This window comes from Amblyraja radiata, chromosome 4 (genome assembly GCF_010909765.2).
Source record: "Amblyraja radiata isolate CabotCenter1 chromosome 4, sAmbRad1.1.pri, whole genome shotgun sequence".
In the NCBI taxonomy this organism is placed as follows: Eukaryota; Metazoa; Chordata; class Chondrichthyes; order Rajiformes; family Rajidae; genus Amblyraja; species Amblyraja radiata.
In genome coordinates this window covers 70,574,378-70,586,432 of record NC_045959.1, presented here as the reverse complement: position 1 = coordinate 70,586,432, position 12,055 = coordinate 70,574,378, and the positions used below count along the sequence as shown (strand labels likewise).

Here is a 12,055-nt window from a genome sequence, read left to right as displayed (position 1 = left end):
ATCAAAAAAGCCGTAAAACTGTGCGAAAGTGAAGGTTAAAGTCAAAGAAAGAAATTGCTGATCAGCCAAAATAAAATTGCATTCTAAAGTGCGAGGTGTGCAATAAAAATAATGTCTGCACGGTTTCAACTATAATGGGAAGATTTTATGTTAAATAAAAGATAAATGAAAAAGCAATGTGTTACAAAACAAAATGCAATCCTAATATTCTGATGCTATTACATTAATAACACTAGAATCTGTTGTTTCAGTTATGGTTTTGTAAGACATCTGCCAGCTGTCTTTAAATGCTTATTGATACAAGCATATAATTTTTGTTTCTCATGCCATTGAGTCTTTATTTATGTATGTGGAAGGCTTGGTTTTCTCTGTGGAAATATTCAAGTCATCCAGGCATAGATTTAATAGGTTCAAGGCTTTTAGATATGTTGTAGACTGCAAGACAACATTTATTTATATAGAACATTTAATATATAAACAATATCCCAGTGGACCACAGAAACATCAAATATTAATCCCAAGCCATTTAAAGAGATGTTAGATCACCAGGATCCAATATAGATAGGCAAACTGATTGGTGATGGGATGGTGTTAGTTGAACACAAAAACATTTTTTTGGAGGAGGTAAAACACACTGAGCTCAGTCAAAGTAGTATGGGTGTAATTATACCTGAAGCTTTAAAAAAAAAGGCATGGACGGATGTGGATACAATAAGGTGGAGTCAAAGTTAAATATCGTGTGGTAGTGCAAACAGTTGGTCTTGGTCAAGGATCATACACATGGTTCAAAGCCAACCCTGGCACTGAGTTTGGCAAAGGCTGCAAATAATTTAAATTTTAACTCTATTACGTAAATAAGACTTTTAAAAAGAAAGCTCATAATAACTCAGGAATTATTGGACCTATATTCCACCTGGCTCATTGATTTATGTCAAGGTGTTCTTGCAGCTTATTTGAAATATGTTCAGCATTCCCGATGAGTCAGAAACCTTTGACCCATGACCAATAAATGTATTGTAATTGTAATAGGAGCTCCCAGACGAACATAGAGCATCTGGAATCTCTTCACTGGGAGCAGCAACCACCTTTTTATTGTATTACCACCAACCCACCTCAGCACACAAATCATACACCATCTGAGATAACCATATAACCATATAACAATTACAGCACGGAAACAGGCCATCTCGGCCCTACAAGTTCGTGCCGAACACTTTTTTTCCCCAAGTCCCATCTACCTGCACTCAGACCATAACCCTCCATTCCTTTCCCATCCATATACCTATCCAATTTATCTTTAAATGATAAAATCGAACCTGCCTCCACCACTTCCACTGGAAGCTCATTCCACACAGCTACCACTCTCTGAGTAAAGAAGTTCCCCCTCATGTTACCCCTAAACTTCTGTCCCTTAATTCTGAAGTCATGTCCTCTTGTTTGAATCTTCCCTACTCTCAATGGGAAAAGCTTATCCACGTCAACTCTGTCTATCCCTCTCATCATTTTAAAGACCTCTATCAAGTCCCCCCTTAACCTTCTGCGCTCCAAAGAATAAAGACCTAACTTATTCAACCTTTCTCTGTAACTTAGTTGCTGAAACCCAGGCAACATTCTAGTAAATCTCCTCTGCACTCTCTCTATTTTGTTGACATCCTTCCTATAATTGGGCGACCAAAATTGTACACCATACTCCAGAATTGGTCTCACCAATGCCTTGTACAATTTTAACATTACATCCCAACTTCTATACTCAATGCTCTGATTTATAAAGGCTAGCATACCAAAAACTTTCTTTACCACCCTATCTACATGAGATTCCACCTTCAGGGAACTATGCACAGTTATTCCTAGATCCCTCTGTTCAACTGCATTCCTCAATTCGCTACCATTTACCATGTACGTCCTATTTTGATTTGTCCTGCCAAGATGTAGCACCTCACACTTATCAGCTTTAAACTCCATCTGCCATCTTTCAGCCCATTCTTCCAAATGGCCTAAATCTCTCTGTAGACTTTGGAAATCTACTTCATTATCCACAACACCACCTATCTTAGTATCATCTGCATACTTACTAATCCAATTTACCACACCTTCATCCAGATCATTGATGTACATGACAAACAACAGTGGACCCAACACAGATCCCTGAGGCACCCCACTAGTCACCTGCCTCCAACCTGACAAACAGCCATCCACCATTACTCTCTGGCATCTCCCATTCAGCCACTGTTGAATCCATCTTGCTACTCCTGCATTAATACCCAATGGCATCATAAAATCACTCATTAGTCATCCAAACCCAGGAAACTAAAGTAGAAGCAAATCGTCCCCAATCCAAAGCAGCACGATGGCGCAGCAGTATAGTTTCTGCCTTACAGCGCCAGACACCCAGGTTCAATCCTGACTACGGGAGCTGTCTGTACGGAGTTTGTATGTTCTCCCCGTGACCTGCGTGGGTTTTCTCCAGGTGCTCCGATTTCCTCCCACACTCCAAAACCACACAGCATTGTAGGTTTATTGGCTTCAATAAAAGAAAAGTTGTAAACTGTCCCTAGTGTGTGTAGGATAGTGTTGGTTTGCAGGGATCGCTGGTTGGCATTGACTTGGTGGGTCGAAGGCCCTGTTTCTCTAAAACTAAAACTAAAAAGATCTAAAAGGAGTTATCAAAATAACATATGGAAACTGGTATATCTTCATTGGGAGTAGTAACCACCTATGATATTACCACCCACCCACCTCATCATACATCTCCTACTCCATCTGAGATGGCATAATTGAGTCGCACATTAGCCATCTCAAACCCAAGGAACTAAAATAGAAGCAAATCATCACAAACCCAAGAGACTAACTAAGTAAGCGGTAGAATAATGAACTGAAAGGAACTAAGACCACTGAGAGGAATTTTATCCTGTTCTTATACTTCCTTTTATACAGTTCTTATACTATTGGTATAGCAGTATATTTAGTATATTTATCAGCATTACAAACATAAATTAGTTTAATCCCAGGTTCCCTTACCTCTGCAATAAGTTGTTTCCTTTGTCTAATCAATGGCAAGGTCAAAATACATCACTTGATTAGCATCAAGTGAGTTAAATAAATGGAAAATGCAAAATCTCCAAGGATATTATGAAACTAAATTAGATTATATTAGTTCATTGTCATTTGTATCAGGTACAATAAAATTGCTTGTTCACACGAAGGTCACCGAATAAACAGTATTCATACAGTAATGATAAATGCAAAAGCACAGTGCTGGAGTAACTCAGCAGGTCAGGAAGCATCTCTGGAGATAAAGGATGGATGACGCTTTGGGTCAGGAGCCTTCTTCAGACACTCTTAACTCTCGCACCCTCTCTTTGTTTCTACTCAAATAAATGCAATCTCACTCTACATTGTGGGGTAAGTATAAATGTACTTTAGGAACCAAGTTATAATAGACAATCGGTGATTTTCCTAAATAAAGATATAATTATATTATGCCAGGTATAATTTGGTGAAATTAATATACATTTCTAAATATAAAACTTTTAATTAATCAAATGAACGGGAGGACTAGTATATTGTTTGTAGATATTTGGCTGCTATTAACCATTCACTGTTGTGCATAACCGACTTTTAAAATCGATATTGTGCTGATTATTGCTGTTATGCCATCAGTTTACTGTAGCTACTTTTCTTGCCAGGGGATAATTATTACAGTCTTGCAGCTATCGGGTTCCACTACATTTAGCTCAGTTTTATATCTGCTGTGATGTGTGCGGCTAGACGGTCATCATTCCTTTGAAATATGCGGCAGAATCATAACTAAACGTGATCTGATCTTTCCAACACCAAATACCAAAGTGGAAATGTGACTGACTCCTCACGTCCCAACACTTCAGGGTTTGTTACAATGCATCTGCAGAGATCTATCAACTCGGTTTAAGGTGTTATTCAGATTGACTACAGAGTTTGATCAGATTATTCTCGAACAATTCAAGCATGAATTAAAGTTTAAGTTGGCCTTTCATGTCACATCTGTAAGTTCTGCCATTTTAAAATATCAAAGTATAATTATTCTATTAATGATTTTTGGAGGTGAGTATCTGAATGTAATAAAGACTCCTTCAAAATCTAAGGCAAAAATTGGCTGTTCTTAACATATTCTTATCGGCAATAATTGCCCAATAATTGGCAGTACTATGTAGGCTGGCTGTGAATAAATTGTTCAATATTCACTTGACAGAAAAGGGAAAGCACAGAATATGCTTCCTTAAGCAATTTAAGGTGATCAAGCATATTATCTTAGAATTAAATATTGCATCAAATTTGACGTAAAGCTTTCTCAGTTTTTCTTTTGCCATGTGCTTTATCCCTTCTTCTGCTCACTGCAACTGGAAATTGAGAGATTTTCTTATTAATATTTATGTGGTGAAGGTTAGTCTGGAGGTTACTTGACCGTGCAAGACCTTTGGAGGTTTTGCTCCCAATCAGTAGGTTCACTGGGTTAATTCCCAGGATGGCGGGACAGACATATGATGAATGAATCGGTCGACTGGGCTTGTATTCACTGGAATTTAGGAGGATGAGAGGAGATCATATAGAAACATAAAATTCTTAAAGGATCGGGCAGGCTAGATGCAGGAAAAATGTTCCCGATGTTGGGGGAGCCCAGAACCAGGGATGAGATGAGGAAAAACGTCTTCACCCAGAGAGTTGTGAATCTGTGGAATTCTCTGCCACAGTAGGCAGTGGAGGCCAATTCACTGGATTTTTTCAAGAGAAAGTTAGATTTAGTTCTTAGGGCTAGAGGAATTAAGGGATATGGGGAAAAACCAAGAATGGGGTACTGATTTTAGATGATCAGCCATGATCATATTGAATGGCGGTGCTGGGTCGAAGGGCCGAATGTCCTACTCCTGCACCTATTGCACCTATTTTTATATGTTCCTATGAGATGCTGCCTGACCTGCTGAGTTGCTCCAGCACTTTATGTCCTATTTTGAAAACCAACTTCTGCAGCTCTTTGTTTCTATGTAAAGACATCTTGCCAATTAATCAATGGCAAAAGGAATAATTGATTAGTCATTTGCCATAATTGCTTCAGAGAAGCTGTCAGGATGCTTGAGTTTATATGCCTGTGTGAAACACTTTAAAGATGTGGTTAAGAAGAAATTCCAATGTGAAAGCACTACTTCCAAAGGAATTTATATTTACTCAGCTTCTAACGCAATAATGTTAGTAGTATGGAAAATCCATGGAATAAGAAAAATCTCTAGTTTCCAGTAGCTTGGGTTTGTTTCACATTCTAAGGCAGTAATCATGAATACTAATTGTTAACATGAATTTTTCAACAGATACATTCACTTCAACCACATAGAGATACTAGAGCGAGAAACATTTAGCGATCTTCCCAAACTAGAGAGATTGTAAGTGCTGCATGAACTGCTGTTAATCTGCTTTGTGTGCTTTTGTCCTTGATCGAACTGACCAAACTAATTGCTTTTTGCTCTGGGGTCGAAAACTAACATAGTTCTAATTATTTAACCCAAAAAAGTACTGGATTTTAAAATGTCAATATGTGGTGAATCTTTGTATTAAAATTCCAGAAGAGCAATGATGAAATAGAATCTCCTGCTCTTTGTGCATCACTCTTTCATGCTATCTTTCATAGAATCATACGATCATAAGTGATTGGAGCAGAATTAGGCCATTTGGCCCATCAAGTCTACTCCGCCATTCAATCATGGCTGATCCATCTCTCCCTCCTAACCCCATTATCCTGCCTTCTCCCCATAACCTCTGACACCCGTACTAATCAAGAATCTATCTATCTCTGCCTTAAAAATATAGTTTGACTTGACTGCCACAGCTTCTGTGGCAAAAAATTCCACAGATTCACCACCCTCTGACTGAAGAAATTTATTCTCATCACCTTCCTAAAAGAACATCCTTTAATTCTGAGGCTATGATTTCTAGTCCTAGATTCTCCCACCAGTGGAAACATCCTCTCCACATCTACACTATCCAAGCCTTTCACTATTCTGTATGTCTTAATGAGGTCCCCAATCATTCTTCTAAACTCCAGCGAGTACAGGCCCAGTGCTGTCAAACGCTCATCATAGGTTAACCTACTCCTTCCTGGGATCATTCTTGTAAACCTCCTCTGGACCCTCTCCGGAGGCAATAAATCCCTCCTCAGATACGGTGCCCAAAATTCCAAATGCGGCCTGACCAGCGCCTTATAGAGCCTCAGCATTACATGCTCTCGTGAAATAAATGCTAGCACATTGAGTTTGCTTTCTTTGCTACCGATTTGACAAATCTTCCATTTGTGGATTCCCACAGGAAGATATATATTGTTAAAATGTGAATCAGATATTTTGTGGTTCAACCGGTTTGCACCACTGTGTTTGTGCAAAGTTTGTTAAGGGCCTGTCCCACCAGCATGCTAGCGCGACCAAACGTGGTCGCTTGAGGCGTACGGCCTCGCGGGGCCGGTCCCAATTCGAACCGCGGAGGTGTATGGAGTTGTGCGGGGCTGATCCCGACATCATACTCACCAATCAGCTGAGCAGGAGGCGGGCCGACTTAATTTGGATGTCGCACGGCGTTGGGCGGTGACGTCATCACGCAACGGCACGCCGGGCGGTGACGTCATCACGCAACGGCACGCCGGGCGGTGACGTCATCGCGCAATGACACGCGCTAGGCATACGCCGTCAAGATGCTGCGTACGACATCAAGACGCTGCGTACGCCCGTCGAGACGCTGCGTACGCCCTCAATGCGCCTGCGGGCCGATAGGCCGTTGGCACGCGGGATATTCGAACAGTGCAAGATTTTTTGAGCCCCGCGCGATCTCGGGACCAGCCCCGCACAACTCCATACGCCTCCGCCGATCCAAGTGGGACCGGCCCCGTGAGGCCGTACGCCTCAAGCGACTACGTTTGTTCGCGCTAGACGCATGCAATCACATGCTGATGGGACAGGCCATTTACTACTTCCTTTTTAAGGTGATTGGATATATTATGGGGAGATGAAAGCATATGTTTCTAATGCCATTGAGAGTTGTAATTGGAAAGATAAGCATTACACCACCGATGTAAAATTTAACGTTACATTTTCAGAAACCTTTATGTTTATTTCAAGTCTGCTATTAATCCTGAAACTATCTAGTAAATGTTACACATGTTTATATGCTTATGTTGTGTAATAAAATGAAATTATTTGATTCCTTTCTGAACATAACACTAAGGGAAAATAAGTAGAAATGTTCCATTATTTACATTGTGCTTACTGTGACATTTATATGCAATAAGAATAATATTTAACAATTAATCATTATTGTAAAGTCAAAAATCCAATACAAGGTATGGGACAATTAAACATGCAACACTCCCTGCTAAGCTATTCCAAATCAATGGCCATGAGGCAGTAAATGAATTATAATTACAGATGAAAACTGAAAGACTTCCTGTCTTTGTGTATACAATTAATCAACTTGCTCAACTTTATTTTCTTTCGGTGACACTAACATTTTAGTACGGCTAATTTGCAGAACATTAGAAACTGTCTTCATGATTTGGAAGCTACTCAAAGTAAACAATGAATAGGGATTGTTAACTGGATGAATGTGGGTGTTTGATAGAAGGTAAAATGCACTTCCAAATAATAAATAAAAGACACTATTGATGGTTCATGAGAGGCATTCTTCATCACACCTTAAAATGAGCTGTGAGGATGCTGCTTTAAAATGAACTCCCATGTTGGACTTAAATAGAAAGTAAAATATAATTTCAAGGCATTATGAGTTGCTTGAAACAGTCTCATGAACCAACAATCTGTCTGATTCCACCACAGGAGATTTTTTAATATAACATTACATTTTCAGATATGTTGTATAGAATAATGCAATGTGTGTCAGGACATTTATATTTCAGACCATATTACTATAAAAATGCATATTGTTGCGAGTGAATTTGTTCTCGTTTACACAAGTGCTTTTTTTTGTTTCTGTTTAAGTTCAAATACATTGAGAAAAAAAACTAAAATTTGATTTCCACGTACACAAAGATCATATGGATTACTTGAATGCAAAACTTATTTAAACAATCAGTTTAAACAATTACATAGTTAAGTGACATTTTACATAGTTAAACAATGACAATGAAATGCATCTGGACATTACAGATGAGTTTTTTTCAAGCTCTCAGGTCATTAGATATCTAAAAAAGCAATATTACAGAACCAATGATAAATGAAATGGGTTCTTTTGATGAGAATTATTAAACGTAATGTGCGAGAAAATTCAGTTTAATTTGATGTGAAGTGCTTGCACAGTTAACAAAGTAAGTTGTTCCCTATTATTGAAATAATCATTCAACAGTGTTTCTGCAATTTGGAGACTTAGTTTTACTACAGAATTATTATTATTTTTAATTCTATAGATTAAATATTCAGTGTTGCAAATACATAAATGCATCATGACAGCATCAATCTCTTTTGGGTATAAACATGGAGAAGAAATTTGGCATTTTTGCACTTCGTCTTTAACAAATATCTCTGAAAATCCATAAACCTATAAATGTGACACATTAAAATTCAGCAGCTCACTTGCCGACCAGCTTAATAGAAAAATATCTGCAGATAACATCTTAAATATAATGGAAATTCTTAAATATAATGCTGTTACAAAAGTACATGAGCTTCACAGTAAGATCACTGCAGAAAATAAACTGCACAAGGGTACATCCATTTGAAGTAATTTTCTTTCCTGGTTTTAATTATATTCAATGAAGACAAAAATATCCTCTAAAAATACAATTTTAACTGACAACATAAAATCATGATGGGAAGCATTTCAAATATGAATTTTGGTTAATATTTGCTTCGGTGGGGGCCCTGTCAGCAGCGTGTCCATTTTTAAATTTTTGTTTTTGTTTTTTTAGTATGTTTTAATGTATATTTTTAATGTTTCTTTGTGTGTCTTGTGTGGGGGGTGGTGTGGGGGGATAAGGGGGAAACCGCTTTGGTCGCCTCCTCCACAGAGAGGCAGCTTTTTCCATGTCGCCTCCCCTGTGGCCTAACATCGAGGATCGGTGCGGCCTTTCCCGGAGACGCGCTCAGAGCTTCAGCAGCGGGCGCAGCGCGGACTCTCAGCGGGGAGCAGGCGAGCCGTCGCCGGGGTTCGCCAGAGGGGAGTGCTCCAGTTCGCTGGCCCGCGGCAGCCTGAAGCCGGGGTCTGCAGAGCTCCAGCTGGCGCGGCGTCTGCAGCCTGGGATCCCTCGTTGGGGACCTGGGAGAAGAAGAAGCCACCATCGCCGGCCCGAGGCCAACTTCTACCACGGGTGTGGTGGCGACTTACCATCAGGAGCGGGGTCCCTCGCCGGGGATTCCTGGAGGAGAGCTTCGACCGCCGGCCCTGCGGCCTGCGGCCTACACCAACCTGAAGCCGCAGTCTCCGGTGGGGGAGGCACCGTTTCAGGACTTACCTGGACTTTCACTCATCTGGACGCCTGCAGCTGCAGCTGCGGAGAGTTGAGGTCCCGACCACGGGGGAAAATGGAGGAGCACTGGCCAAATTTTGTGCCTTCCACCACAGTGATGAATGCTGTGGTGGATGTTTGTGTTAAATTTTTATTGTGTTTTTGTGTGTTCTTTTTCATTGTACCGCTGCTGGCAAATTCATTTCACTTGCACTTTATGTGCAAGTGACAAATAAAACTGATTGTATTGATTGTATTGCTTCTGCATTCCTCTAAAAAGGTAACATTTATGGTGACTACAGGACTCATCAGCTCTCTATTTAGTCATAGAGCCATGCATCATGGAAACAGGCCCTTCGGCCCAGCTTGCCCATGCTGACCAAGATGCCCATTTATGATAGTCATAGTCAGAGAGTCATACAGCTTGGAAACAGACCCTTCAACTCAACTTGCCCACACTGACCAACATGTCTCATCTGCACTAGTCCTACCTGCCTGCCTGCCATTTTCCCCATATCCCTCTAAATCTATCCTGTCCATGTACCTGTCTAAATGTAAATGTGGCGAAAATACCTGCCTGAACCACCTCCCCCACCTTAAACCTATGTTCTCTGCTTCTCGATTCCCCAACACTGGGAACAACACTTTGTGCATTTACCCAATCTATTCCTATCATGATTTTGTACACCTCTATAAGATCAAACCCACATCCTCCTGGCTGCGTTTAGCCCATATCGCTCTGGAACTTTCCCGTCTATATTGTTTCCACATGGTCCTTTTCTGCATTAATACATTTGAAACCTGAAGTCACCATCCTATTTAACTGCAGTGGGAGTGCAGACAGCACTCCTCAAATTGAATTTTGTTTTTTCTATTTCAGCAGGTAATTGTTGGACAATAAACCTTGATGCCTTTCTGCTGGAGTCTTATCACTGCAAATGTCAATTGTGGCTCCACCTCGTGCCCCAGTTAGGTTCAGTAATGGAGTACTGAACATAGATCCACCCTGTGATCTTGCTAATCAGTAGAGTCCCAGAGCCATACGGCACAGAAGCAGGCACTTCAGCCCCATCAATGCTAGTCGCATCTGCCTGTGTTTGGCCCATATCCTTCTAAACCTTTCCTATCTATGTCCCTGTCCAAATGTTATAGCACCTACCTCAACTATCTCCTCTGGCAGCTAAGGACATTTTCAGGCTGAATAAAGCTTTTGATAAATTTTGGAAGCCATTGAAGACAATGCTGGAAAGCGTTTTGGTATTTTTAATTTATATGAAGTGGGCATTGAATAGGTTCTGCCTTGGAACTGCCTAAACAGAATTCACAAATGGAATAAGCTGAGGTTTGAAGGATTGCATGAGGTATGATGAAACAATTAAATAGATGACAATTTTAAATCTGTTAGGCCCAGACTGACCAGCCTGTTACTGATACATAAAGATGGACCCATTTAAATTCAATGTTTGGATCAAAATATATTGTAACTTCACACATGATTTCCTAAATAATTTAAAATATTAATCTTCCGTTTGGTTTGAGTTTTAAACTTTAGATAGACTTGAAGTCTGATCTTGATTACACCAGCTAAAATACAAATCATTTTATTCTATTATACCGCAGGATATCATATCCATCTCATATAAATGATCTATGTTTATTTTCATGGCCATAATCTCATGTGTGACTATTGAAAAAGCACAGGCTAGATTTTGTTTTATCCACAAATCACAAAATACACTTTTGAACATGTTTCAAAATAGTGAGTTTGCAAAGTTCAAGTTCAAGTGAGTTTATTGTCATGTGTCCCTGATAGGACAATGAAATTCTTGCTTTGCTTCAGCATAACAGAACATAGTAGGCATTGACTACAAAACACATGAATAAATAAACTAATAAAGTGCAAATAACAGACAATGGGCTATTAATGTTCAGAGTTTGTCCGAGCCAGGTTTAATAGCCTGATGGCTGTGGGGAATAAATACTGAGGTGTCCTAAATTGGTATTTAAATAAAGGTTGTTTGTATCTTTAATTCATGTGCTAAATAGAGCAGAAGACAAATTTAATTTATAATGGTCAGATACAAGCTTACTGCAAACTGCAAACAAGCAAACTTCCAGAGATAATTCATCAATGGCATAGTTTTCCACAAGATGCTCATGAAATGAGCAATTTCCCTATGACAATGCTAGATTAAAATATACATATTTTCCCGAAGAATAAGATGTTCATCGTTAAGCTGATATAAAGTACATTCTTGTAAGCAAACGAATGATTGTGAATCTAATATTAAAGCAACAAACAACAAGTAGCAAGATAACAACAGGTGTAGTACAGTACTGAAGTAAATGATTATTTAATTTAATCTGGGGATTTAAAATAATTCTCAAAATTAGTTTGTCAGATTAGATATATATTATATTACAGAATATGCATCAAAAGTAATATTTCAGATTGCAAATCACATCCTACTCTCAAAAAATATATCTTAATCTTCAGATCAATGATCAAACTGTTTCAGAGTGTTGAAGAATGTCAGATCAGATGCATTTTACATTTACATTGATGACTATTAGTAAATGTTTCAG

General features: G+C 39.3%; 1 protein-coding gene across 1 annotated transcript in view; it reads left to right on the top strand.

The window, feature by feature from the left end:
• Positions 1-12,055, top strand: part of pxdnl (peroxidasin like) — a 498,663-nt gene that overhangs the window by 260,225 nt on the left and 226,383 nt on the right. Inside the window, exon 4 of the mRNA XM_033020388.1 lies at positions 5,340-5,411. Coding sequence (XP_032876279.1) covers positions 5,340-5,411 — 72 coding nt within the window. The remainder of the gene's footprint in view (positions 1-5,339; positions 5,412-12,055) is intronic.